This window comes from Eretmochelys imbricata, chromosome 8 (genome assembly GCF_965152235.1).
Source record: "Eretmochelys imbricata isolate rEreImb1 chromosome 8, rEreImb1.hap1, whole genome shotgun sequence".
Lineage (NCBI taxonomy): Eukaryota > Metazoa > Chordata > Testudines > Cheloniidae > Eretmochelys > Eretmochelys imbricata.
Window position 1 is genome coordinate 45,746,195 of NC_135579.1, and position 27,826 is coordinate 45,774,020.

Consider the following 27,826-nt stretch of genomic DNA (forward strand, 5'->3'; position numbering starts at 1 on the left):
TTCTGAGGAAACAATGGGTTTCAGCCTGTAAAAATCCCTGGTTTTTTAGTGTGAAGTGTGAGCAAAGGTTACAAAAACGTTCCCTTAAAACTACAGTGATCTATAGACTACAACCAGCAGCAGGGGGAGCTGTAATCTTCTGAACTCATTCAGATCAAAAGAAAATTAGAGAAAAACAAACCCAAACGATCTGTGTGCTGTGCTAGCTGCCATGTCAATGAGTAAATATGTGACTAAGCCCAATTAAATGTTTAGTCTGAAGCCAAGAGATGATATTGGTAGAGACAGCAGAGCCCACAGTTTTTCTGCTTTCATCAGACTCTCATATTCTGGGACCGGATTCACTGCGTTAGCTGTTCACAGGGTCCAAAAGGTTCATTTCTGGGCAGATTCAGAATCAGACAGTCCTTTTAGATAAAAATGTCATTTCTACAGTGATTCCTATTTAGCTGTTGCTTCAAATCTTTTCACTGAAGTTTCAACTTTTGGGGCAGACCCCCAGAACCTGGCCCCCTTTAGCTAATGGCCTGCTGGGTCCATTTTTTGGAAGGGAAATGCTGTATTTGTAAAAGTTATTGCTAAAGGAGCAGGGGAGCATACGTTCCTAGGATTGAGTAAACGAGTCTGCAGAAAGAATCAGAACTTCTAACTAGCATACATTAAGCAGAACATAAAGAATTTACCAATGAAATCCTATTTAATAACTCCCTGATGTTTCTGGAGTGACTCCTCCTTTGAAGATTTCAGTGGGGTTTTATACGAGGGCTTAACTTCTACTTCCACCCAAAAATTAAAAAATAAAAAAGGTTTATTTTATTTTTAATCTAAAGAGCACACAGTATTTTTTTTTCAGTTTTAAGAGAGCTCCGAATAGCTTTAGCTAGACAAATGCAGAGCAAAAGTCACTAAATAAAGCAAGTCTAGACTTAAAACTCGATCAGAACCATATGGGAACTCTTCAAGCATCTGCCTTTTCAGAACTGCTATCATTCTAGAGACATAGTCCACAAAATATGCTTTCAGTGAAGCATAGCTGTAATTACAGTGGGAGGCCCTGCTTTAAGATCATCGCTGGACTAAGAAGAAAAGCCAGGATAGTTCTAAATAAAAGGCTTTTATTTCCACTTACATCTTACATTCACGTCTGTCCATGACCATCACAGAGCACTTACAAAAGTGGATGTATTTTACAATACATTCCTGTTGGTCTGGAGGTGTAAACAGCTTTTTATTTACTTTTTTCTATAAAATTGGCAAGTGTTCATTATATTCCCGGCCTCTTGGGCTCAGACTACACTGTGATTGGAAACTGTGTTCACACCTTTTTAGAAAGAAAATATTGAAACAGTTCTTCAGCCAGGTTTCACTGGTAATGTGGATTCAAGTCTCTTTGTGGACCAGGCTTATTTTAGACTGTAAAGTGGAAAGAGGTTAGACAGATTTTTTTTCTTTAGGTGGGGAACAAAAGTCACTTCTTCTATAAGTCACTATATTCAATCTTAGGGGGAACTGAAACCCATTTTCCCAGGCTTGTCCTAATTGAGAAACAGACCTAGCATCCTTGCCTGTTTTACTGAAAAGAAGATTTTCTCCCTGTTTAATAAAACCCTGGGATGTCTCCACAGCCAGAGATTCCTCTCCTGTTTTCCCAGCTCACACATCAGCATCTCCACTTTTCAGATGCTCCCTCCTGGCCCCTGCCAAAGCTGCAGAAAGGAACAACAGCAGCAGTGGTGGTTCTGGGCCTGCAGTTCAGAAGCAAGAGGACCTCTGGGGGGAGGAGGTCAGCAGAGAAGAGAGAAGAGACTTGGGACTGGGGAAAAAGAATACAAGAGACCAGAAAAGATGGAAAGAGGATGATGAAGGACGATGCAGATGAAAGGAGCAAGGAATAGGGCAGGACTTGAAGCCCAGGGGCAGAAGAAGAACAAGAAGAGGAGAGCAGAGACAATGGAGGGAGTGAAAATCATCACAAAATGATGGGGGAAGGAGAATGTAATCGGCACACAGATGGATAAACACATTTAGGGCTCGTCTGTCCCTAGTCCCAATAGGATCGCCCAAGTCAGTAAGGATTCCCCACTGCCTTGCACAGTCATGTGAGGCTGGTTTGGCTGGAGCCAGGCATGTGCTGCCTGGATTGAGCATGTGAGTACAGAGAGGGCTAATGAGATCTTCAGAACCTCTGCTGCAAGGAATGAATACAATTCCCAATTCTCACTCCTAGCTGTCTCCCCACTACAGCCACTAAGATGATCATCAATGCCGTAGTTAATGCTGACATAGTGTTTAAAGCCAGAAGGGACCATCAGATCATCTGGTCCGACCTACTGCATAATACAGGCCATTACATTTCTCCCAGAAAGCCCTAATTTGAGCCCAATAACTTAAATCATACTAATGCCTTTCAGTCCTCAGGAGGACTCAGGAGCTGTTGTGTGCCACAGGCAGAGAACAGGAGAGACCGAGTTGCCACCTATGCTTGAAGCCCCTGCAATGGCAGGAAATTAATTAGGTGAGACATTGAATTGTTTAAGTCATTTTAATTGACACTCGTATGAGATTAATAGGGGACAGAAGGTTTCACATTGTGTCAGGCTGTCTGCAGACTCAGGAAGGCAACACTGCATTGGTTTCGTTCGATTCACCTTCAGAAGGTTTTCTTCAAGACCATGAAGGCTAGAAACGTACTATCATTAAAAAATGAAATCTGAGATTCTGCACAATGTGAATGTGACATGTTGGTCACACATACACAGCTAGTGGACTGGATCCAGCCACGGGCCCTATGTTGGACACCCCTTCTCTAGGCACAGGGTCTTCATGACAAATGTTATGCTATTAATTAAATACAGAAGACAAAACACACCTTTGGCTTCCCATCTGCATTCCTGGCAAACGGTATTCACTATTGTTTGCCTTCACTTTCCTTTTTAAAGCCGAGAGTTGCTAAAAATAAAAACCACTTCCTTTTACTAATCAGTACATTTTTAAAAAAGCTAATGAGGCAAAAAATCTCTTGCTGAAAATGTACATCATTAAGCAAATTAATCATCCTCCCAGCTATTGTCAGCTAACAGGACCACAGGAGGTCACAGCAGTGTTTGCGGGCAACTATCCAATTAGTACCCTTAGCCTCTTGCTTATCCCCAGATTTGTCCCTCTGTATGTTTCTCCTCTGTCTCCTTTCTTCTTTCTCCTCTCTTCATACCATTTCTCTCCATTCTCTCTCCCCAAATGCCTCCCTCCACTCTCTCACCAGGCCTGTCTACACTAGGGGAATTTTCTAACCAGTTTTGAAACTGGTTCAGCTAAACTGATTTTCAAGCCAATTAGAGCAATGGTGTAGAGTAGACCCAGTTTCTGGCAGCCTGCCCTGCTTTTACTGAATCACAAGAGGGCCTTGCAACTGGTTCATTAAAATGGTCTACACTATGCCTCTTACTGGTTTTGCAGAACCAGATTTAAAATCAGTTAAAAAAGTCCCCCAGTATAGACAGACCCATATGCCCTCTCCCCTATTCACACGCTCTCTCTCTTTCTCTCATACACACACACACACACAGAAAAGGAAGGAAAATATGGGAGCAGATGAATGTACGGGGTGGGAGGCTGTGTAGGAGCACAGAGGGGGAATGTGAAGGGAGCAGCAAACTGGGTGGGCGGAAAGGAAGATGGCAAGGGGCTGGCAGATTGTTGACATGGGAGTGGGGATGGAGAAGCAAAAAATGGCAGTTCTTCTGCCCGGAGAGTTACGAGAAGGTAAGTGGAGTTCCTTCTCTGAGCACTCAGCAGTGAGGACTGCATTACTGTGAGGGCATCTGAGCTTGAAATTTGAACTGGAAACGATAAATCAATTGGGAGGAGGCTCAAACCCCTAAAGGCTCAAATCAGAAATCAGAGAGGGAATAATGTACGCACATGTTTTAAAATCTCATGATTTTTGAATACTTGGGACTGGCGGTACTGGAGTTATGCGGGAGTATGGAGTGTATGAATACACAGTTACAGGGGTTTGGCATGGGGCTGCTATAAACAGTGTATATGATTTTGATGTGGAAGCAAAGCTGAAATCAGTCATGCTTTAGCTTCTTTTTTCCCCTTTAAAACCCAGGAAATTACCATTTTAAAAATCCTTCCATTAACACAATGTTCAAGTTAACTTGTCCCAGGCACATATGGGGTATATTCTGGATTGCTGATTATGCTTTTAAATAGAATCTTAACTTACAATACCTGTTCCTGCAAGAGCACCTTGCACTCCGTGCCTTGTGCATTCAGGCTGAGTCTGATTTAGAACGTCAGCTCTTTGAGCACACACCGAAAAGTGCTCAGCTAAAAATAACAGCCATTTTATTATTATTTTATATTTCAGCCAAAAAGTCCAGTAAAAGAACATTCATAAGGTTGAAAGTGCCCACCAGTTAGGAAATGCCAGAATGAAGGTTATCTATCCAATTCAGCCCCTTTGTACATAGGCATTACGCTACAGATTTTAATCGTATGATCACATTCTATTTTTTCCGCAGGACCCTGGCCTCTGTCGGTGCACAGGATAAAACTTGCCAAAAAACTGCAGCCTTAGGCAGAGACCCTCAGCATGGAAAATTTCAGCCTGAATGGTTAATGTTTGAAAAAGTCAAAAACAACTGAAAACAGAGAGTCTTACAATGGGAAGTGTCGGACAACCTGAACTATTGGTGGTGTTACCAGTTCTGCCTAGAACTGCAGTAGCACTCAGAGGCCCCAATCAGAGATAGGGACCCCATTGTACTAGGTGCTGCACGAATATGGAGTAAAGATCTAGAGCTAGATTTTTAAAGGAGTGAGGCACCTCACTCCTGTTGACTTCTAGGTGAATGATGAGACACAACAGGTGATGTTATAACCATAGGCGTGGACTTTTCGTTTTGCTGGTGGGTGCCCTGCTCCGGCCCTCCCCCAAGGCCCTGCCCCCAATTCTCCTCTTCCCGTCCCTGCTCTGCCCCCTCCCCCGAGACCCATTTCCCTGAGCGCCTCCCACCCGCCGCTCCCTCCTTTCTGCCTCCTCCTGCCTTGAGGGGCAGAGAGCAGCGAGTGGCAGGGCAGCCCCACTGAACAGTTGATCAGTAGCCCAGCAGATTGATTCAATTCTTCATTGATATCATCCCATTCTAAGACCCTACCCCTGCAAACCCATCATGCCCAGAACTGCTGTCGAGTGCACTGGCAGCTCCATGACTACAGGCCTGAGCGTGAAAGCTGAGCAGGAACAGGATGCCATCCATTCTATAAAGCTTATCTGGGCTTTGTACCTGTCAGTGGACATCACACCTCACTCTAGGATTTGTGTGCAACCAGGTCCTGAGCTTCCACAATGTTTGGAGGTAGCGCAGATCCCAGTGGCAAGTGCATGATGGCCTTTGAGCCTTCACTGAGTGGAAGCTCTCTGCTCCCTCCCCCAGCTGCAGTAACACTACAGAGCACAAAAAATGGGAAGGGGCAGAGAGCATAATCACGGGCGCACATGCTGATTCCAGAGGGCTCTATTACCAGGAAAAACACATTTCCAATTCCTTCTCTTTCTTCATGGCAAAGCTGAGATGCCCACTCAGTGAAAAAGCTACAACTTAAAGTAACAGCATTAAGACTTGAGTTAGTGTTCAATAAAGATCAGTATCTCTAAACCAGGAAACAAACACACATTCTGGAACTTTATAGTGGCGTTCGTGCAAGCTTACAGTCATCTTATTGAAGCAAGTGCACATCTGCATTTTCTTTTAAAATATCGCTGCAGCCTTTTAAGAGAACAGAGAGGGGAATAATCTGATTTCTGGCAGCAGGGGATATTTCGCAAATCAGAGATACTTTGGCATCAAGCTGCTAACAAAGGCTGGGGCCTTTACTCACAAGCTTTGCTGCTGGGAGAGATCCACCCATCTCAAGTGGGATTAATTAAAACAGGCATGCATCATGCAAATAGTTTCTGTTGCCTCACAGAAATACTCAGGACACATAACCCAAACCAGCTTGAGAATCAGAGAGAAATAAGGAAGAAAATTGTTTCCCCTCTTCCCTGCCCCTTTCCTTTCTCCGTATGTTAAATGAGGAGCAATAAAAAAAACTGCAGAGAGCTCATGGTTTCTGTAAGATTGCAGCTGCTTTGATTAAACGCTAATAACATGGAATAAAATTAGATTTTTTTTTAAAAGGCAGGGGTCATATCTTGCTAATGAGGTGGCAAATTCTCCAGTCAAAACGTATGCATGGCAATACACTGAACAGCATGGTTTGAATCTTTCCCTTCAAAACAGTTTTGGTTATTGCTTTTTTAATCTGAAAGCTCAGCAGGAAAGAGTAAAATGCTCATGTTGTCTTGTTGTGTTACAAGTTTCTGCTCCTGACTAATGGGGGTGAGTGAGGAGAGGGGAGGCTTCTTTGGAAAGTCAAGAAGAAGTTAAAAAATGTCTCTTTCCTCTCAGGAAGCTAAGCCACTTTCCTGGATATGATGGATCCTGACACTTTCAGGAATCACTGGAGAAAACGGTGGTAAAGCAGACAGAGCAGACAGACTAGATATATAAAGAAGTAAAAGAGAAAGCTCAAGTGTCAACAAGAACTCTTCCTCAAGTCTTTCCCCACCTCCCCCTTTAGTATCTGAGACCCCTTTTCTGAGTCAATTTACTACAATCCTGCTCAGGCTTTTATTAAAAACAGACCATGCGGAGCAGAAATTCCAAGTCTAAAACTGCACTTTTAATAGGCATAGGAGTCAGACACATTGTCCCTCTCAGGTGACTTCCCCCTCCAGCCCCTTCTCAGAAATTTCCTCTCGTTGAGTTTAGTCAGCAGGATAAACTTGACGTTTCAGCACAAATGTGAACTCTTCCACTTCATTCTTAAGCGTATGTATGTGTTTTTACACCTAAGGGGTTCGCAGCTCGAGCTACAGTGAACCATGACTCAGTCCAGAAGAAGTACTGCAGATTACATTTAACACAAATGCTATGAAGTCTTCCATACGGACAGTTAAGGTATTTTAACCACACTGACCTCCTTCACCAGCATTTGTTTCCTATGCCAGCAAATGCATCCATAAATGGACAGGCTATTGAAATGAGGCCTAATCAAGCTTCTTCTGTGAGGCAGGGGCTCCACCCAGTCTCCCAGTTTAGCAGTCAAAACATTATTTCACCAATCTTAGGAAAGCAGAGTCCATGCAAATCACAGGAAGGCAAAAAAAGAGAAGGCATGCTCATTCACAAGGACAGGCAAGCTAACAGTTGCTGGGCACCTATGGTTCCCCCCCAGTAGCACAACTGACAAAATACTGGATTTTGACTCTGCATCTGGTGTGTATATATACACCTCTCTGATGACACAATGGAGACCCTGGCAAAGGAGCCCTGGCATCAGTTTGAAACTCTCCAAACTGGGGAATTCACATAGACTTTTTGGCCTCTGGCTTAACACCCAGGGAAGCATTTTTGTATTTCTTCTCAGTGGTCTAATATTAACCAGTAACAAAACTACAGATGGGGGATATTTCTGTGTATATTGAAATGACACCAAGTGCAATTAATGTGTGGCCACTGACATTTTGCCCTTTAATGGTAAAAAACACAAAAATGTTTCCACTGTCCGATGGGCCTGATTTGTTTTTTCTTGGATAGAACAATTAAACTTGAAAGTATCCCATCCAGACAAACTATATTATTGACACCCATAACTCGGCTGACAGTTTCAAGTGGAAGCATTTCATTAGCTCCTAACCTCCAGTGAGGGAATTTTTCACTGTCAATCGCTATTTTAAAAAATGGAAAACTTGCAAAAGTACCTTTTACCTTTCTACTTGTAATCATCTTATGCTGTCCTTCATTTTTAATAAGATTCAAAAATGAGTCAGCCATCTCTTACAAGGGGGTCCATTCTGCTTCTACATCTCAGAGTTTCAGATATAACTGGAACCCCTTGATGGAATAACAATCTTTTATACTCAAGAATGATTAGGGATTACATGATGGCATTGTGAAATTGTAACATCTTAAAGGTGTAAAATTCAGATTAATAGTAAAAATGTTATAACAATGGCTTCCAATGTGTTTTCTCAAAATTACACATATCTAAAGCCATTTGAAAGTATTGATAAAAATGCTAAAAAATTAAAGGAAACTTGGAGTGAAGGCAAGTCTCCTGTCCCTTAATTTACCACGTTGTACCATGTGACTATCTAAGCTACCTGCTGTAATGCTAAGTGCACTGTGGTCAGCTGTGGAGAGATTTTCAATCACAGCTCTAAATTGCCTTTGTATTTGTGAGTTAAAGTCAGGTTTTTACCACTGTTCTTTAAGTGGCTGATTTTTTATGTCTCTCACTGAGATGAATCATCCTCCCCTCTGAAGACAGATGCATTTTGTGATCCAACCAGAATGGATAACGTGAGCCACTACACCTTCATGAGCAGAGATATGATTTTTGTGTGTAATCTAGTCTCTACTTCTCTCTTTCACAGCTTTTAGCTGTACCAAACACCATGAGCAGTTGTTCTGACTTCAGTCAGACAGTCGAGCATTTCTTTGGACCAATTCACTGCACACTGGTCTTTAATCGTGGGTGAAAAGTTTCTAATTTCTGAGAAATAAGCTTTGTGATACAAATGGATTTGTCAAACCCTGCCTTTGTCTCTATGCACTGAAAGCACTGTATTGCTTTGTTAATTTTAGATATAAGAAATTGTGTTTCAATTTTCTACCCAATATAAAATATGTCTGTTATTCTATAAGATGAGAACCATACCCAGCATCAAGATTTATTCAATGTCTTACCTTGGAACACTGGGAGGAGCCCGCGTTGGCCGAGATGGAACCTGAGGTGGCGTCCCAAGGCCTTCACTGTTGTTAGGAAATGGAGGTAATGGTCCTGGACGGAATGGGACCGGTGGAGCCCCAGACAGAGGGCCTGGTGATGGGACTGCTGGAGCAGGTCCTCGGCCAGATAAAGGTCTGGTTGGGGGATTATTTAATGTAGGTCTTCTCTGAGTTGAAGGACTTGGAGGGGGTGATCTAATGAACAATCAATCCGAGATTAATGAAAATCTACATGGTCTTCAAAAATGGAAGCCAAATACTTTCTGAAACCTGTAACAATCTTGTGAACATTTTCCTCTCTCTCATATTGTCTTGGTCCTGAAGGCAGCCCAGTATCTCACAGAGCTAGTATCGTATATTCTTGCAATGACAACTCTCTCATTTTCCTTTGTTCTGGATGGTACCTTCCATGCTCCCATCCATTCCAAAGAATTGCTCAGAGATGCTTCCAAGTCTCAAAAGAAATGTCTACCTTTCCCCCCCATTTCCACTAAACAAAGATGACATGTACATGCAACCCTTCACTACCACATCATCCCTAGAAAGCAGGCATTATTAAGGTCACAATCAGGTGTGCAATCACAAAGATAAATATAATGCATTTAGTATTGTCAGTATTCTAACACCAATTTGTTAGGCGGATTTAATAAGAAGGTCACTCTCTTTTTAAGGAAGCCACGGGTAAGGAACACTGAAATCTTACAGTGGCTTGAAAGAACCAAAAAGTGGACACAAAAATTGACTTAGGTTTCACAGAGAGGTGGGGTTGCCTGAGCTTGGGAAGAAAAGAGTTAAAAACCCTTAAAGAAATTGAGATGCTATAGGGTGGGAGCATAAGTGATTATATTATTTGAGCCATAGCAACCAAATGGGATATCAACTGAGCCACAAACAAAGTACTCTACATGGTATTCTCAAAGGCAGAAAAGAGGTTACAAGCACCTTTCTTGACACATATACCTCTTCCATTTATCCACGTAATATGAACATATGGAAGAATTAGTAAAAAACTTGGACTAGATACAGGCTGGATATCTTTTGGTGCAGGAGACAGATACTACAGTAGCTCCATGGAAGATAATTCTAGATGATGAATCCCAAAGCTGCTTGACATATCCAAAAAAAGGATTGCCACGTCCAACAGATTCATATACCAGAACCCTCTCCCCAAGAGTTTTATAAGCACCCTTTTCTCCATGTCCCTTCTAGAACAAAATAGGACAGGAAATATCTGGAATGAAGGCTGGTGGCTTAACTGGTAGAACCTTCCACTGGGCAAAGATGAATTCTGAGCATTCGGTTGTTTAAGTTCAGCTCTCATGGGAGGTTTTTAGGATTACCCAGTACAAGAATTCCACCTGCACACTCCCATCCCTCAACAAGAGTTTTTTGATTCTCTCAAGAATTTCATTTGAGACATGGAGAAAAGCTTGCCAGAGAAGGTGGAGAGGTAGCGGTGTTGAAGATCTAGCTCTCTGTCTTAATTTCCACTGCAAAACTGACCTGAAGATCCTTACCTGCGGGATTGCTGTAGCCAGGAATCATCAACTGGAGGTGGGGCAGGGATAGATATAGTGCTAGTGCTAATATCTCCAATGATTGCCAGTGCTTCTTTTAGGGCTTGGTACAGGTGAAGCCCCTCATCTCGCCTCTGAGCCTGTTCTGCTGACTCCTCCATCAAGGTGTTTTGGTCCTCAGAGGAATACAAGTGAGCCAGGAGCTCTGCATTTATGAATTCTTTTACCTAGAAAATCAGACAAAAGAAGACCCCTGCTACCGGGCTGCAAATGGCAATAAGATATTGCATAAACACAGTTGAGGTCTTCAAAACAATGGACAAGGCACAATCAAGTTCATCTGCCACCACTGGAATGCTGGCACTTCAATGAGAATACACCAGATCTATAGAGAAGAAGAGAGATCAAGAGAAATTGTGCCAGACAGACAGCACTGGGAACTGAAGTTCACTATTCAACCACTTAAGCTTAGAAGCCAGGGTGGCATGCTACTCTACCAGATGAATTTTCTCACCTCTAGGGTTAATTCAGTGTAACTATTCAATTCTCGACCTCCCTGTATTGAACACCCACTATGGTGCCAGTTTTGAAAGTAGCCTTAGTAGTTCATGCTAGTCTCTGAGGAAGAGGGGAGGTCCCAGAACTATATACCTACTAGCTAAACCAATGGTCACATTCTGAGGCCACAGGGATGCTGGCCATTAGGAAAGGTAGCTGAGTTTGTGGGAAGGGAGGAAACTTTTAGAATTCTGCTTGATAAACCTGGTAAAGTGCTTTGAGGTACAGAGTAGAAAAATGCTTTTTGTAAGTATTGTTGTTAATATGTAGATCTCTGTAGGATCCTCCTGAACTGAGAATACCCCTCATATGCCACACCAAGATATGCTCATGGTGTAACACTGCACAATGCATTGTGGGGTTCTTCTGCCTTCCTTTCAGGCATATGGCCCTTAGACACCATCAGCGGCAAGTACTGATCTAAGCCTGTAAGGTGTCTCCTATATTTTTAACTCATTTCACACAGGCTATTGAACAGCTGTCAAGTCCTAAGAGCATTTTTGGTCCAATTCTGAACAGCTGACCTAAAGGTTAAAGGGCAGCCCATCACCAATCCTGTACGCCATCTAGTTCCCCGGGAATGGAATTTTTAAGGCACTATAAAATGTCTTTCAGAATTATTTTCTTAATACTAATTTCACCTACTGCACATCAAGTCTTTCATCTCCGACAACTTAGTGGGACCCTGAATGCCCTCATATACACACGCATCTTATAAACTGAATATATAATCTAATTTAATATACTGATTCCTTGCTATGCCTGCCCTGATTATAGAAACCTGGGGCACATTAAGATAGATACAGATCTAGAGGTATTTAAATAATTCTGTGATAAACAGATTCAGAGACCAGTTGTTGATCTATTAAATCCTTGCATTGGAGGATTTTTTTTTAAAACTCTTCTGATCTATTTCTCATCTGTTTTTCACTCTGTAAAGATTATTTGAGCTTGAGATGCTAACAGTAACACATTCCTGAACATCTGATTTCGTAAGTACAACCTCTGATTGCAGAGGAGTTTGCACTAGCTTAATTACATTGTTTTAAAAACTAATTATTTTTATACTGGGACAGTTTTTGTGTGTAGACAAGGCCTGAGAGCCAGTGGTTAAGTTGAACTGGTGTTCAGTGCCTTCCAACAGTGAAAAGTAGTGGGGCCTTCCAGAAAAAACAGGCACATGGTCACTGGAAGCTATTGTCGTTTCCCGTTCATGTTCAAGAGGAGATATATGAATTCTTACCAACGTCTGCAAATTTTTTCCATGAATCTCACGCTGTTTTTCAGCGGATGGTACTGATCAAATGCCAGAATACACTATTTTCCTTGCTATTGCCAGAAGCTCCACATTAAAAACAGATATCTTAGTTAAACAGCATCAAATTATACTTGATGAAATGAAAATTTAAATGGCATCACTTAAAAAAAAATCCTTAAATTAGATTAAGGGCAGAGCTGATCGTAAAGGAATTGTTAAACCACAAATATCTGTTTGAACAACATCAGTCTGCAACTATTATCATGGTAGATCCCTGTCTACTGCTAGCACAGATCTCCAGGCATGCTCACTGAATCCCAGTGTAAGCTCAGCACTGGAGCTGTTATGTGGCTAGTCTACCTCCCCACCTGATGCATTTGATCGCAGACCAACTCTCCAAGGAGAAGATGGGCCCTCTGTACATGCAGCTTTCTCCAGGCTTGGGGGAACTGATACCTTAGCCCCTTCCAGGACAAACACAATATTACACAAACTGTTTAAGATATGTTCCCAAACAGGGCTCAAACCTGCAATGTTCAAAATCACCGTAAGCATCTTAATACCCCAGTACCCCAGATCCTGCCTCATTGGAGATCTTCTAGGGAGGGACAAGAATTCAGAGAGAGGCGTTCTGTATGCGGGTGAGAGATAGCACAAGGCAGCCCAGAGAGCAGCTTGAAGTGTTGCTCTCACAGATGGCGCTAAAGGAGCATGCATGGAAATCTCAACTAGCAACAGGCAGGGCTACCGCTACCATGGGATCGAATAGGCAGACAGTCATTTCCATAACATTAAAAGACCTGTATTAAAGTTTAAATTGGAGTTAATCCATCAAGCCGAGCCTGCCTTTTCCAAGATCACCCACTATTTGCAACTTCCAATACCTCAGCACCAGGAGGTACATTATTAGGGCTCTGCACAAAATTTGTATCTGCATCTGATCTGTGATCCGCAAAAATGGTCCGCAGATATAAAACGGATATCCGTGGATTTGCAGGGCCCTATGTATTAGTAACATGTCAGCTTTGAATTCTGACCTTGTGTTTCATTTAGGTGTGTTTGACTCTTTAATAATAACTTGATGAAGGTTTTTTGTGGTAAATTTTCTTTTCTTTTAAAGTAACCAACATTCACCCTAATTAGCAGCTGATTTGGAACGTAGCAATATACATTCAAGACAGACATATACAAGACATGCTATAGGACAGCATCCATCTATTTTCTCTACAATAAATTTGAATCCAGTACTTCACACTGAATTGTAAGCATCACTTAAAGATCCCTCCAACTGGTGAGGAAGTTCTACAGATATTCAGTGGATTGCGATTGCTATGGAAACCACTTCCTTGGGATCAATTTGTTTCTAGAGCTCTGCAGGCAGGACTCTGGGACACTATGTATTGAAAAGAATAATTAAAAGGGGTTTAATTTCATTTCTCTCTCAGTGGATGGTTTGGGAATTCTAAAGATCTCCAGACAATGAAAACTGCCGAAAAGGACTCAGCTTCCAATGCTGCTCCCCTACTTCCCATTTCTTTGCATGACGTTTTGGCTTGCTAAGCAAAAAGTTATTCTTTTCTCTGTTTAACAGTGTCAATTTAAAAAAAAAGCAACATCTTCACGGTTTTTTCAATTTTTTTCAATTCGAGCCTCCTGGAAACAAATGCATTAACATTTAATTCTCAAGTGTTCACACTTTCTTTTGAAAAGCTTTGATTCTTCGGCATAATTTTAAGTTATAAGAGTGGACTCAGCGTTTCTGCTAGCACTGGTGCACTCAAACCCAGGGTGTGTACTCTGACTGACAGGTTAGTTTAGAACTAGACAGTGTCAAAAATGTGCTGTTTCTTTGTGCCACTGTCACCTGGCATGCTTTAATAATAAGACAGCCGCAGAGTTTCAGTGTACAAGGCCTTACCGCACTGTACTTCTGAAGCAAAGCATTTCAACTTAAACAATTCCATATGGGGTCGTGAGTGGCAGAAAATGTAATGTAAACTTTCCACAGGAACTGTTCACTAAATTCTGCACTTTCTGAAAGGGAGCTGGAGCAATATCCCTTTCAAAAGGCAATGGAGTTCCCCTTAAGTCTATAAAGCAAGGTCCCAGCTGTGCTCTGGAGGGAGCAGAGAGAATTGCTCCACATACACACTTCCTGAATTCTAGATTTGTGCTAATTTTGGAAAAATGTGGAAGTTCCATTTGTTTTCACACTCTTCTGCAAAGGCCTCAGTGAATCTTCCCTCCCAGGATTCTAACATAATTCAAAGATTGGCCTCATTAGCCCAAGAGAAGTTAAGAGAAGCCTAGTTGGTCTTCCCCACTGTGTGAAGATCTTGTTCATTCCGTACCAACTAGTGGACTGCATTCAAGCTGCTATGCCAGCCATCCAGATCTCAGGTGCAATGTAATTCCCACAAACCTCCAATATATCAGCCTTCCAAAAATAAAAGGTGGCTTTGTGAATTCTCATGTAAATGCTACATTTTAGACAGATTTCCTTTTTACTGTATTCTATTTATTACAACTGATTTTTTGTTGACTTAACAGATCCTAAAGAAGGTCCTGTCAGTGACTGAAAGGAAGTGCTATTTCCCATAGTGATTTAATTCAAATATGGCAGTAGCGGTAGTAGTACAAAGAGTAGGACAGAATGGATCCCAGTCAGGACTCTATCAGGAAGCGAAGGACTTCTAGGTCCTCAAGCAGTGGGCTAGCAATGCTAATGCAAAGCTACTTTTAAATCAGATGATCTAGGGGGTAGACAGACACACACATTTCTTCTGATACTCTAAACCAGCGGTTCTCAAACTTATTTTATTGGGCCCCCCTTCTTTGTGTCTGTAGTCGTTTACTCCCCCACAAGTACATATACCGCCACCCAGCTCTGAAGGCAGAGCGGAGAACAGCAGCTGCTGGCCGAGCACCCAGCTCTGAAGGCAGAGCGGAGAACAGCAGCTGCTGGCCGAGCACCCAGCTCTGAAGGCAGAGCGGAGAACAGCAGCTGCTGGCCGAGCACCCAGCTCTGAAGGCAGCGCCGTGGGCGCCAGCAGCAGCAGCACAGAAATAAGGTGTCAATGGGACAAGTGATATTCATCAATATGACTCCGCGCCCATTGCCACCTTACTTCTGTGCTGCAGCTGCCACCCTGGGGCTGATGGCCAGAGTCCCGCCTACTCCAGGTGAGGGATGGGGGGGGGGAAAGAGAGCCCGAGCGTAGGTGGCGGGGCTCTGGCTGACCCCTTTATGCAACAAGGACATTCACAGCCTTTGGTCATTTAAGGATTACAGGTCAGTGCAATACAGGTCTGCTGCACATCGTCAGCTGCTGTCTAGGTGGAGTTCCCAGCTTGCACTCTGCGGGAGGCATTACAAACACACCACTGAAGGACAAGTATGACTGGATCTGGAATATACTTTTAAACAATACTGTTGAGGCCAACTAGGACGAACTGAACTCAGCCTTACATTAAAAATACTATAGTATTCTACAGTAACGACTATAAGAAACTGCAGAGCATTGGACTTTTTGCTGCAGAAGACTCCAGTGTTTTGTCTTAATAAGGGCAGAGCTACTACTCATGTTTGCAATGTGTGATATTCTATATGCTCGTTGTCCTCTCTTCACCGTACAACAGTGATCTCTATTTTAAAAATGAGTCAGTTCTTTAAGAGTTGAAGATAAAACCAAACATTTGAAAATGATTGAGAAAGCTAGGTTGTTACTTACATTGTTGATCATAAGGTGCATGATTGTTTTTGGTATCAGATCACGAATACACTTATTGATAATAGACATGTAGGAGTCCACAAGGTTGCGAATAGTCTCCACCTGCCTCTCCAGTTGAGGGTCCATGGAGAAATTGTCTGCTTGGCTGTTCTCATCGTTTTCCAACTACACAGAAGCAGAATGAAACATAAACCTCTTTCCATGCTATTTACTCATTCAAAGTTGGAACAAGAGGGCCAAGAAAGCTGTGCTTACAGATTGGTAATACAGCAACACATTCCTTTGATACCAGCATGTTCGGAGCTTTAACCGTTAGGCATCAAGCTGGCTTACATTAGTGCTTAGCAGCAGGAAATCTGGATTCCTGGCAGTTAGGGGTTAATGGAAGATCCAACGTGAGTCCATTTTCAGAGGATATGTTACATGTTTCCACACAAACTCACATTTTTAGATCAAAGCTGGGTTCAAAACAGTAAAGAACCGAGGAGGTGAATGAAACCCTCAGAAATTCCCTCAGCTCATTGCAATACTTACTAACAGAGAGCGTAAGTACCAGATTCAACCTGCCAATTGTCTTGTGACTCACTCCTAAAGGCAGCACTACAAACTCTGATTTTGTAATCTCTGGTCCTCTGGGTAAATTCTAGCCTTGCTACTGAGAACTGACTCAGTTGTGACAAATTCAGAAACTCTGCCACAGACTTGTTAGATGAGGCGTAACACATCTAACAACAAATGACTTAGGGATGACAACAGCTCTGGTTTCAGTACTTCAAGGCTTTGCACATGAGGCCTTTCTTCCGCTGGATTGGAATAGCTTGTTTGTATGTAAACAGTTGACCTGAAATAGCGGATCTGTGTTTACCACTGAAATTAACTAGAAGCTAATGGTATGCACTTCATTTCAGTTTGGACTGTTTAAAAACAAGAAAACTACTGTACATTGATCTTGTAGGCAAAAAATAAACTGCTTCCACAGGCTTAAATAAGCCAAAGGAACTGAATTTAAAGTGGAAAAGCATGGGGAATAATGTCTTTTTCCCCACCCCAAGAGAAAATATTTCTCTGCGGAAACTCAGGAAGAGAATTTAAGCTGTTCTGGTTTCAACAACAAAAACTAAAATCTTGTCCATTTGCAGCTGTAGCTATTGCATGAAAGAAAACAGAAGTTATATGATCGAGTGTGAATAACATACTATGAACAAAATCTAATTGAGGTAAGTAGCTATCTACCAGCCATACTTGTGAGCATCAGCAGCTACTACATTATTCATATAATGTTAAGATAAGATTTTCATGTAACTAGTGGCTTCAGGCGTTCAACTTGAGACAACCTAGGGGCCTGGTTTTCAGAGGGCAGATGCTCAGCACTTTGAGAATCTGAAAAATCACACTTCAAGGAATTCTAAGTGGGGCACCCCAGAACTGAGATGCTAAAAATCCCTAGTCATTTGGGAAAATCTTGGCCTTCAGTGCCTTTGCTATATAGCCTCCCACCTCCCTGCAAAACACAATTTCTGAAAATTCTGCAGCGGTGCCTAAGTCTTACACTGGGATGAATTTTATCCCAGTGGAGTATATTCACTAAATGAAAATACATTACAGTAAGACTCAAACACAAAAAGGTATTATATTCTTTATTAGTAGTATTATTTTAGCGCCAAGAGTCCCAGTCACAGACCAGAGCCCCATTACGCTAGATGCTGTCCAGACCTGGAACAGAAAGATTGTCAGCTCTTTGGGGCAGGGACTATCTAATCAGCAGAAGGTAAAACCCACACAAAGCAACAAGCCTTTCTTACTCCAAAACCAAGACATGCTCCCAACATGACCTCTTAACACAATGTGTCTGTTTTGGCCTATTTGGTACTAGAAGGTAAATCATTCAGAATAGCATTTCACATTTACTGCTTATAAACCATAGCTTGATGCAACCAATACCAAAAACCAACTGGGAGTAGCTTTAACTTCTTGTAGCTGAGCCAAGGAACAAGGTCTAATATACCATTTAAAAATTAAATACTCCTTGAGTTTCATTGCCCTTAATATGACAGATTATAACAGGTTAGACATTTTTAATTAGAGCAAAACTAATGGAGAAAACTACTAATCTAACGGCTTTAAAAATAATTAGCAAAGTTTCTAAAAATTTGGAGAGGGCGAATGGGACTCAAGCACTGTAACTGATGAAACCCAAGATGAAGTTCTGCTTTGGATTCTGTAACACCAGTAGAGACACTAACATGCAAACCTTAATCATTCTGCTAATGGACTACATATGGTGGAGAGTCACAGAATTCAGATCGAATATTTCTTTTCCTCCCTGGGTTTGGAAAGAAACAAGCAGTAATTTCCCCTTCTAAAATACCCAAGATAAATGGAAAAGCATACATCTATGGAATTTTTCTTTGAGCAAAGTAATTGCAGACATAAAATGCCGTTTTCCCAGTACCCCCAGATCTAGCTGGAATTTTCTATCACCTCCTCCATGCTCTCTATATAACGGAGTGTATGTCTATGTATTTTTTTCCCTGTTTAAATTACAGGATTGCAAAAAGATTCTTTGCTGGCTAAGCAACTAAGTGACAGATGTTTATCATTATCCTCATCAAGGGAATGTAAAATAAAAATAGTAATTTGTCTCTGATCTTGAAGGCGAAGGGTAACAGTCTGCAAACATTTAACCTTTTATGTGCAGGTTCAATGGTGATGTTTACAAAATGTGGATAATATCGCAGGAATCAATATCCTTTTTGAAAAGGTAACAGATTATACTTTATACTGCTGATCTATTTTTTATATCAATTTTTGGTAAGTTTAAAGCAATTTTTAAAAAGGTTTCCACTAATAATATTCTCAACAATTTACTGTCTTTTTACTTTAAATTCATACTAAGATTATAATCTGTTTGGGGGCAGGGACCTTCTCTTTGTTCTGTGTTTGTACAACACCTAGCGCAGTGGGGTCCTGGTTTATGACTCAGGCTCCTGGGCACTAGTGCAATACAAATAATAAATAATAATAATTATTTTTAAAAAGCTCTGAAAGTTATTAAGCTTTTCCCTTTCAACAGACTCAAACTGTCTCATGCCCAAATTAACCAATAAGAATTAGGCTGCTTGGTAAAACTAGATTTCATAACAAATCCAGAAGTTTGTTATACCACAGTCCGTTACATTTACATTTCATTGTTGTAAAACTGCAGACCATACCACTGAGCCACATTAAAATCCTAGAGTTATATTAATGCACAAACACCTCAACTAAGGCAGAGTGTAGCACTGACTGACCCCGGGGGGCAGGATCGAATCTGGGACCTTGGGAGCTTAGTGTATGAGCCTCTACTGCATGACCTAAAAGCAAACTGGCTGTTACCTAAGGCTGTAGAGAAGACTCATTTTATCTCTCTCTTTGGATATGTCTACACTACGGAATAAGGTCAAATTTATAGAAGTCGGTTTTTTAGAAATCGGTTTTATATATTCGAGTGTGTGTGTCCCCACAGAAAATGCATTAAGTGCATTAACTCGGCGGAGTGCTTCCACAGTACCGAGGCTAGAGTTGACTTCCGGAGCGTTGCACTGTGGATAGCTATCCCACAGTTCCCGCAGTCTCCGTTGCCCATTGGAATTCTGGGTTGAGATCCCAATGCCTGATGGGGCTAAAACATTGTCGCGGGTGGTTCTGGGTACATATCGTCAGGCCCCCCTTCCCTCCCTCCCTCCGTGAAAGCAAGGGCAGACAATCGTTTCGCGCCTTTTTTCCTGAGTTACCTGTGCAGACGCCATACCACGGCAAGCATGGAGCCCGCTCAGGTAACTGTCACCCTATGTCTCCTGGGTGCTGGCAGACGCGGTACGGCATTGCTACACAGTAGCAGCAACCTCTTGCCTTGTGGCAGCAGACGGTACAATACGACTGGTAGCCGTCCTCGTTATGTCCGAGGTGCTCCTGGCCACGTCGGCTGGGAGCACCTGGGCAGACATGGGTGCAGGGACTAAATTTGGAGTGACTTGACCAGGTCATTCTCTTTAGTCCTGCAGTCAGTCTTATTGAACCCTCTTATGGTGAGCAGGCAGGCGATATGGATTGCTAGCAGTCGTACTGTACCATCTTCTGCCGGGCAGGCAAGAGATGAGGATGGCTAGCAGTCCTTCTGCACCGTCTGCTGCCAGCCAAAGATGTAAAAGATAGATGGAGTGGATCAAAACAAGAAATAGACCAGATTTGTTTTGTACTCATTTGCCTCCTCCCCTGTCTAGGGGACTCATTCCTCTAGGTCACACTGCAGTCACTCACAGAGAAGGTGCAGCGAGGTAAATCTAGCCATGTATCAATCAGAGGCCAGGCTAACCTCCTTGTTCCAATAAGAACAATAACTTAGGTGCACCATTTCTTATTGGAACCCTCCGTGAAGTCCTGCCTGAAATACTCCGTGATGTAAAGCCACTCCCTTTGTTGATTTTAGCTCCCTGAAGCCAAGCCTGTAAGCCGTGTCCTCAGTCGCCCCTCCCTCCGTCAGAGCAACGGCAGACAATCGTTCCGCGCCTTTTTTCTGTGCGGACGCCATACCAAGGCAAGCATGGAGGCCGCTCAGCTCACTTTGGCAATTAGGAGCACATTAAACACCACATGCATTATCCAGCAGTATATGCACCACCAGAACCTGGCAAAGCGATACCGGGCGAGGAGGCGACGTCAGTGCGGTCACGTGAGTGATCAGGACATGGACACAGATTTCTCTGAAAGCATGGGCCCTGCCAATGCATGCATCATGGTGCTAATGGGGCAGGTTCATGCTGTGGAACGCCGATTCTGGGCTCGGGAAACAAGCACAGACTGGTGGGACCACATAGTGTTGCAGGTCTGGGACGATTCCCAGTGGCTGCGAAACTTTTGCATGCGTAAGGGCACTTTCATGGAACTTTGTGACTTGCTTTCCCCTGCCCTGAGGCGCATGAATACCAAGATGAGAGCAGGCCTCACAGTTGAGAAGCGAGTGGCGATAGCCCTGTGGAAGCTTGCAACGCCAGACAACTACCGGTCAGTTGGGAATCAATTTGGAGTGGGCAAATCTACTGTTGGGGCTGCTGTGATGCAAGTAGCCCACGCAATCAAAGATCTGCTGATATCAAGGGTAGTGACCCTGGGAAATGTGCAGGTCACAGTGGATGGCTTTGCTGCAATGGGATTCCCTAACTGTGGTGGGGCCACAGGCGGAACCCATATCCCTATTTTGGCACCGGAGCACCAAGCCGCCGAGTACATAAACCGCAAGGGGTACTTTTCAATAGTACTGCAAGCTCTGGTGGATCACAAGGGACATTTCCCTAACATCAACGTGGGATGGCCTGGAAAGGTACATGACGCTCGCATCTTCAGGAACTCTGGTCTGTTTCAAAAGCTGCAGGAAAGGACTTTATTCCCAGACCAGAAAATAACTGTTGGGGATGTTGAAATGCCTATATGTATCCTTGGGGACCCAGCCTACCCCCTAATGCCATGGCTCATGAAGCCGTACACAGGCAGCTTGGACAGTAGTCAGGAGCTGTTCAACTACAGGCTGAGCAAGTGCAGAATGGTGGTAGAATGTGCATTTGGACGTTTAAAGGTGCGCTGGCGCAGTTTACTGACTCGCTTAGACCTCAGCGAAACCAATATTCCCACTGTTATTACTGCTTGCTGTGTGCTCCACAATATCTGTGAGAGTAAAGGGGGAGACGTTTATGGCGGGGTGGGAGGTTGAGGCAAATCGCCTGGCTGCTGGTTATGCACAGCCAGACACCAGGGCGGTTAGAAGAGCACAGGAGGGCGCGGTACGCATCAGAGAAGCTTTGAAAACCAGTTTCATGACTGGCCAGGCTACGGTGTGAAAGTTCTGTTTGTTTCTCCTTGATGAAAACCCCTCGCCCCTTGGTTCACTCTACTTCCCTGTAAGCTAACCACCCTCCCCTCCTCCCTTCAATCACCGCTTGCAGAGGCAATAAAGTCATTGTTGCTTCACATTCATGCATTCTTTATTCATTCATCACACAAATAGGGGGATGACTACCAAGGTAGCCCAGGAGGGGTGGTGGAGGAGGGAAGGAAAATGCCACACAGCACTTTAAAAGTTTACAACTTTAAAATTTATTGAATGACAGCCTTCTTTTTTTTGGGTAATCCTCTGTGGTGGAGTGGCTGGTTGGCCAGAGGCCCCCCCACCGCATTCTTGGGCGTCTGGGTGTGGAGGCTATGGAACTTGGGGAGGAGGGCGGTTGGTTACACAGGGGCTGTAGTGGCAGTCTGTGCTCCAGCTGCCTTTGCTGCAGCTCAACCATACACTGGAGCATACTGGTTTGGTCCTCCAGCAGCCTCAGCATTGAATCCTGCCTCCTCTCATCACGCTGCCGCCACATTTGAGCTTCAGCCCTGTCTTCAGCCCCCCACCTCTCCTCCCGGTCATTTTGTGCTTTCCTGCACTCTGACATTATTTGCCTCCACGCATTCGTCTGTGCTCTGTCAGTGTGGAAAGACAGCATGAGCTCGGAGAACATTTCATCGCGAGTGCGTTTTTTTTTTTTTTTCTTTCTAAGCTTCACTAGCCTCTGGGAAGGAGAAGATCCTGTGATCATTGAAACACATGCAGTTGGTGGAGAAAAAAAAAAGGGACAGCGGTATTTAAAAAGACACATTTTATAAAACAGTGGCTACACTCTTTCAGGGTAAACCTTGCTGTTAACATTACATACATAGCACATGTGCTTTCGTTACAAGGTCGCATTTTGCCTCCCCCCACCGCGTGGCTACCCCCTCAACCTTCCCCCCTCCCTGTGGCTAACAGCAGGGAACATTTCTGTTTAGCCACAGGCAAACAGCCCAGCAGGAATGGGCTCCTCTGAGTGTCCCCTGAAGAAAAGCACTCTATTTCAACCAGGGGACCATGAATTATATCTCACTCTCCTGAGGATAACACAGAGAGATAAAGAACGGATGTTGTTTGAACGCCAGCAAACATACACTGCAATGCTTTGTTGTACAATGATTCCCGAGTATGTGTTACTGGCCTGGAGTGGTAAAGTGTCCTACCATGAAGGACGCAATAAGGGTGCCCTCCCCAGAAACCTTTTGCAAAGGCTTTGAGAGTACATCCAGGAGAGCCGCGAATGCCAGGACAAAGTAATCCTTTCACATGCTTGCTTTTAAACCATGTATAGTATTTTAAAAGGTATACTCACCGGAGGTCCCTTCTCCGCCTGCTGGGTCCAGGAGGCAGCCTTGGGTGGGTTTGGTGGGTACTGGCTCCAGGTCCAGGGTGAGAAACAGTTCCTGGCTGTCGGGAAAACCGGTTTCTCCGCTTGCTTGCTGTGAGCTATCTACAACCTCATCATCATCATCATCTTCTTAGTCTCCAAAACCTGCTTCCGTATTGCCTCCATCTCCATTGAAGGAGTCAAACAACACGGCTGGGGTAGTGGTGGCTGAACCACCTAAAATGGCATGCAGCTCATCATAGAAGCGGCATGTTTGGGGCTCTGACCCGGAGCAGCCGTTCGCCTCTCTGGTTTTCTGGTAGGCTTGCCTCAGCTCCTTCAGTTTCACGCGGCACTGCTTCAGTTCCCTGTTACGGCCTCTGTCCTTCATGCCCTGGGAGATTTTGACAAAGGTTTTGGCATTTCGAAAACTGGAACGGAGTTCTGATAGCACGGATTCCTCTCCCCAAACAGTGATCAGATCCCGTACCTCCCGTTTGTCCATGCTGGAGCTCTTTTGCGATTCTGGGACTCCATCATGGTCACTCTGCTGATGACCTCTGCATGGTCACCTGCAGCTTGCCACGCTGGCCAAACAGGAAATGAGATTCAAAAGTTCGCGGTTCTTTTCCTGTTTACCTGGCCAGTGCATCTGAGTTGAGAGTGCTGTCTAGAGTGGTCACAATGGAGCACTCTGGGATAGCTCCCGGAGGCCAATACTGTCGAATTCTGTCCACAGTACCCCAAATTCGAGCCGGCAAGGCCGATTTAAGCGCTAATCCACTTGTCAGGGGTGGAGTAAGGAAATCGATTTTAAGAGCCCTTTAAGTCGAAATAAAGGGCTTCATCGTGTGGACAGGTGCAGGTTTACATCGATTTAATGCTGCTAAATTCGACCTAAAGTCCTAGTGTAGACCAGGGCTTTAAGTGGTCTTGGTGCCACTATATGGGACAGATTTCAGAGTAACAGCCGTGTTAGTCTGTATTCGCAAAAAGAAAAGGAGTACTTGTGGCACCTTAGAGACTAACCAATTCATTTGAGCATAAGAACACCACAACCAGAAGGTGTGTGGGTTACAATAGTACACCTTCTGAATGGGCTCCATTATACCTTTTAAATAGGAATATGCTGTTGAAGTCTCTTGCAGAGAATAGGACAAGACAGACTAATGCAAAAAGTCACGTCTGTTCAGTGGCGCTGGAACTAATGGTGCTGCTGCACTCCCTGGCTTGAAGTAGTAATAACAAACACCAAATACTGTACGTGGCTTCCGTCATCAGCACCCCAACTATAAAAATTGTCCCAGCACCCCTGCATCTGATTCTCTCTCTGTGACCATGATTAAAGAATCTTAAAGGCAGAAGCTGAACATTTCAAGCCATTATCCTACTTTTAAATAGTCATATTAGTGCCTTTCACCTGCTAAGAGCTTTCTCCACCACTTCAGCTGACAGATCATGAAGCTCAATGGTTGGAATAGCAAAACAGCAATCAGGATGGTACTTGACGACCAATAGCTTTGTTATAAATAGAATTACTAAATTAGTGGCTGAAGAGAACATAGAAGATGTTTTGTATCTAGAGAGGGAAAGATTTTATGGTGTCTCACAGACTCTTACTGCAGAATTCTTTCCAAATGACCTGGAGCATGGGACTGAAAACCAGCTGGAATGCAGAAATAAAGAGCAACCATAATCCAGCCTTGCAAATTTCCATTGGCATATTCACCTGGCGCATGTAAATTGTTCAGCTGGCTGGGCGCCCTGACTCTGGCAGTCATATAACTGCTGCTTTCCTCTTCAAAAATTATTTGGAACTACCTCGGAGCAGCACCTTTGATCAATGTTCCTCCCACCATTTTATCCCACCATGTAGAGGAAGGCAGATGAAAGAATGGGAGGAGGTGTCAGGCCAACAAAGCTGCTCAAGAAGGAAGTCTAAGAAGCCAGGAAACAACCTTCTCTACCTCTCCTCCAGTCCCGGGAAGAGGTGGAAGGCAAAGAGGATCCTTTCAGTGCCTCTAACTCCCCTAGCCAGCAGCAACGACAGCTCATTCCCTCTTCCCACACTAGAGGAACAGTAAATGTTCTCCTCTCCCCTTCTTCCCCACCACCAGAAGAACATGCCTCTATCCTGCCTTAGCAAGGGCAAGCTAGTAGAGTTCATTTCCTGAGTTGCTTGTTAATATTAGTTGTTGCTGGGGGGTTTTGGTTTATTTTTACACAATTTTACAAGGATGCAGTACGTGGCAATGTGTGGCTGTAGGGTAGGTGTCTATTGGGTTGCTACAATTTAGCTATCTTATGTTTGCTCTTGTTTAATATCTTCATTAATGGCCTGGAAGAGGAATATACTAATTACAAAATCTGACAATTAATCTGGGAGGTGCTGCCACCACCAGGAAGGATAAAGAGATAATTAAGAAGGATCTAAAGAGCAGAGAAATAGGCTAAAGGACAGTGGTTTTCAACTTTGGGTCCACAGACTATGTCTAAGATTTCCAAAGGGGTCCGCACCTCCATTCAAAAATGTTCAGGGGTCCACAAATGAAAAAAAATGTTGAAAACCACAGGGCTAAGACAATGAGATTCATCTTAGACAAATGAAAACTAATACATCTGGGGAAAAATTACTCAAAGTGCAGATATTCAACAGTGGGGAAAACCTTAAAGCCTTAGCAGTGAGAGCAGATACTTTGAAAGGTAATATGGCAGCCAGAGGGATATTACACTTCAAACACACATTCATCATGCCACCGAGCAGAGGCGATAATCCTTCCCTACGCCACTGTCCCCTCATTTGTAGGAAGATACTACTACTTATGTACTTTACAAAAGGGTGGGGAGTCTTAATTGATTAACGTTCATAAAGCGCTCTAAGATGCTTGGATGAAAGCTGCTAATGAAATGAACAGTATGGATTAGTGTTACTGATGCACCCACACTTGAAATAGTGGATTCAGACATCCTCTGTATAAGGAAGTTTGGAGAATGGCAGCAAAAAGGATTCAGGGGTGGATAAAAGTGACACATGAAGGAAGAATAAAAACTACTGGTGAAATCATGGTCCCACTGAAGTCAATGGGAGCTTTGCCATTGATTTCAATGGCAACAGGATTTCACCTTATATGTGCATGTCTACATGACAACTGAGAGGAGACATCTGTCTTCTGGAAGGTTGGAAACGCTCTGGAGTAAGAGAAATTATTCTGTGGGGTACAAGTAATGGAATACAGTTCAGAAAAGGAAGAGTTCAGCTGAACATCAGGATAATCTTCCTGACAGTAAGATTTATATGGCTGTCAACTAGTTTCCTATTAAAAAGTTCCAAAACATTGAATATTTAAAGCAAACCTGGACAAAGTACTGAAAAATACATTGTTAAGAACAACCCTGCATTGACCACACAGGGTGAACAATATCATCTCTGCCATGATTTTATCACGTCAGGCAGCTGCAAACATGCATAAAAATGTCTCATATAACATTTCAGGATTTCAGTTCCAAAAAGGAGAATTTGCCTAGTTATTTAATTAGAAGAGTTTCTCAAACAATAAAGTACTTTCTTCTATCAAACATAACATTCTTTTAAAAAGGATGGCAGGAGGTAAAATAGAAGCATTTGGATTGCTGGGAAAATAGCCGAATCTAATTAAATTAAAGCAAAGCAATACTTTGTAATATTATAAAATACACTGATGCCTGTGGTAGATCTCATTACTAAGTTACTGGATGAGAATTACTGAGATACTGTTTCTATATCTTTGTCAGAAAATAGTCGTCTGACTATAAATTTGATTTTTTTGTTTGCAAATGGAAATCCCTACCAAAAAATCTGAAACATTACATCAAGCAAAAAGCTACCTCCATTTTACAATATACCAATACCAGCAGGGGACATTGGCTATGACTAAATAATAGAGTTTTCAAATGCTGGATAAGTAGAGAGCAAGGATTGGCTGGTGGGACAGCAATAATTGATAATAGTAAGAAAGATCTTCTTGAGGGACATATTCCAAGATATCAAATATTGTTTAGAAGGGTTAGTAAAGCTTGTGGTGAAATACAGCAGCACATCCATCTCAAGTAAGAAACAGAGTGGGTGTAAAAACTCCAAAATCATAACATCACGGAGGCTGGGCTATGGAATCGAAAATAAAGTTCAAGCCAAAAATAAAGGATTAGGTTGGATAAGGTATTTTTCCCTGCTTCACCAGACTGCTCCCACTTGTCTATAACAGGAATCCCTGATGATGGCTACATCATATCAAGCATGACTCTTATTTGTCTACCATTTCTCATTTGTACTGCATTCAGCACAAGGAGAATGCAATACAAGATTATAATCACTGCAATTATTTACAGTCCACTGCACATACATGCTGTGACAAAGTTCCTCCTCTACCTTGGGGGTCTTGCGCTTATTGGCAGATTTCCTCACCTTGGAGCTTCACGGAAGCCCTCAGCTTGGCTGTTTTTCTGAACCCACAGTCCAGGTCGACTCCTCCTGTGTCTGACCAGGAGTTGGAAGGATTTGGCGGGAACCCGGGCCCGCCCTCTACTCCGGGTTCCAGCCCAGGGCCCTGTGGAATGCAGCTGTCTAGAGTGCCTCCTGGAACAGCTGTGCAACAGCTACAACTCCCTGGGCTACTTCCCCATGGCCTCCTCCCAACACGTTCTTTAT

General features: G+C 43.2%; 1 protein-coding gene across 1 annotated transcript in view; it reads right to left on the minus strand.

Moving 5' to 3' along the window:
- The window catches only part of LOC144268722 (dynamin-3-like), a 101,307-nt gene that overhangs the window by 11,379 nt on the left and 62,102 nt on the right, over positions 1 to 27,826 (minus strand). The window contains exons 3-5 of the mRNA XM_077823895.1: positions 15,911 to 16,075; positions 10,364 to 10,590; positions 8,805 to 9,041 (exon numbers count right to left, since the gene is read on the minus strand). Of these exons, the coding sequence (XP_077680021.1) occupies positions 8,805 to 9,041; positions 10,364 to 10,590; positions 15,911 to 16,075 (629 nt within the window). The remainder of the gene's footprint in view (positions 1 to 8,804; positions 9,042 to 10,363; positions 10,591 to 15,910; positions 16,076 to 27,826) is intronic.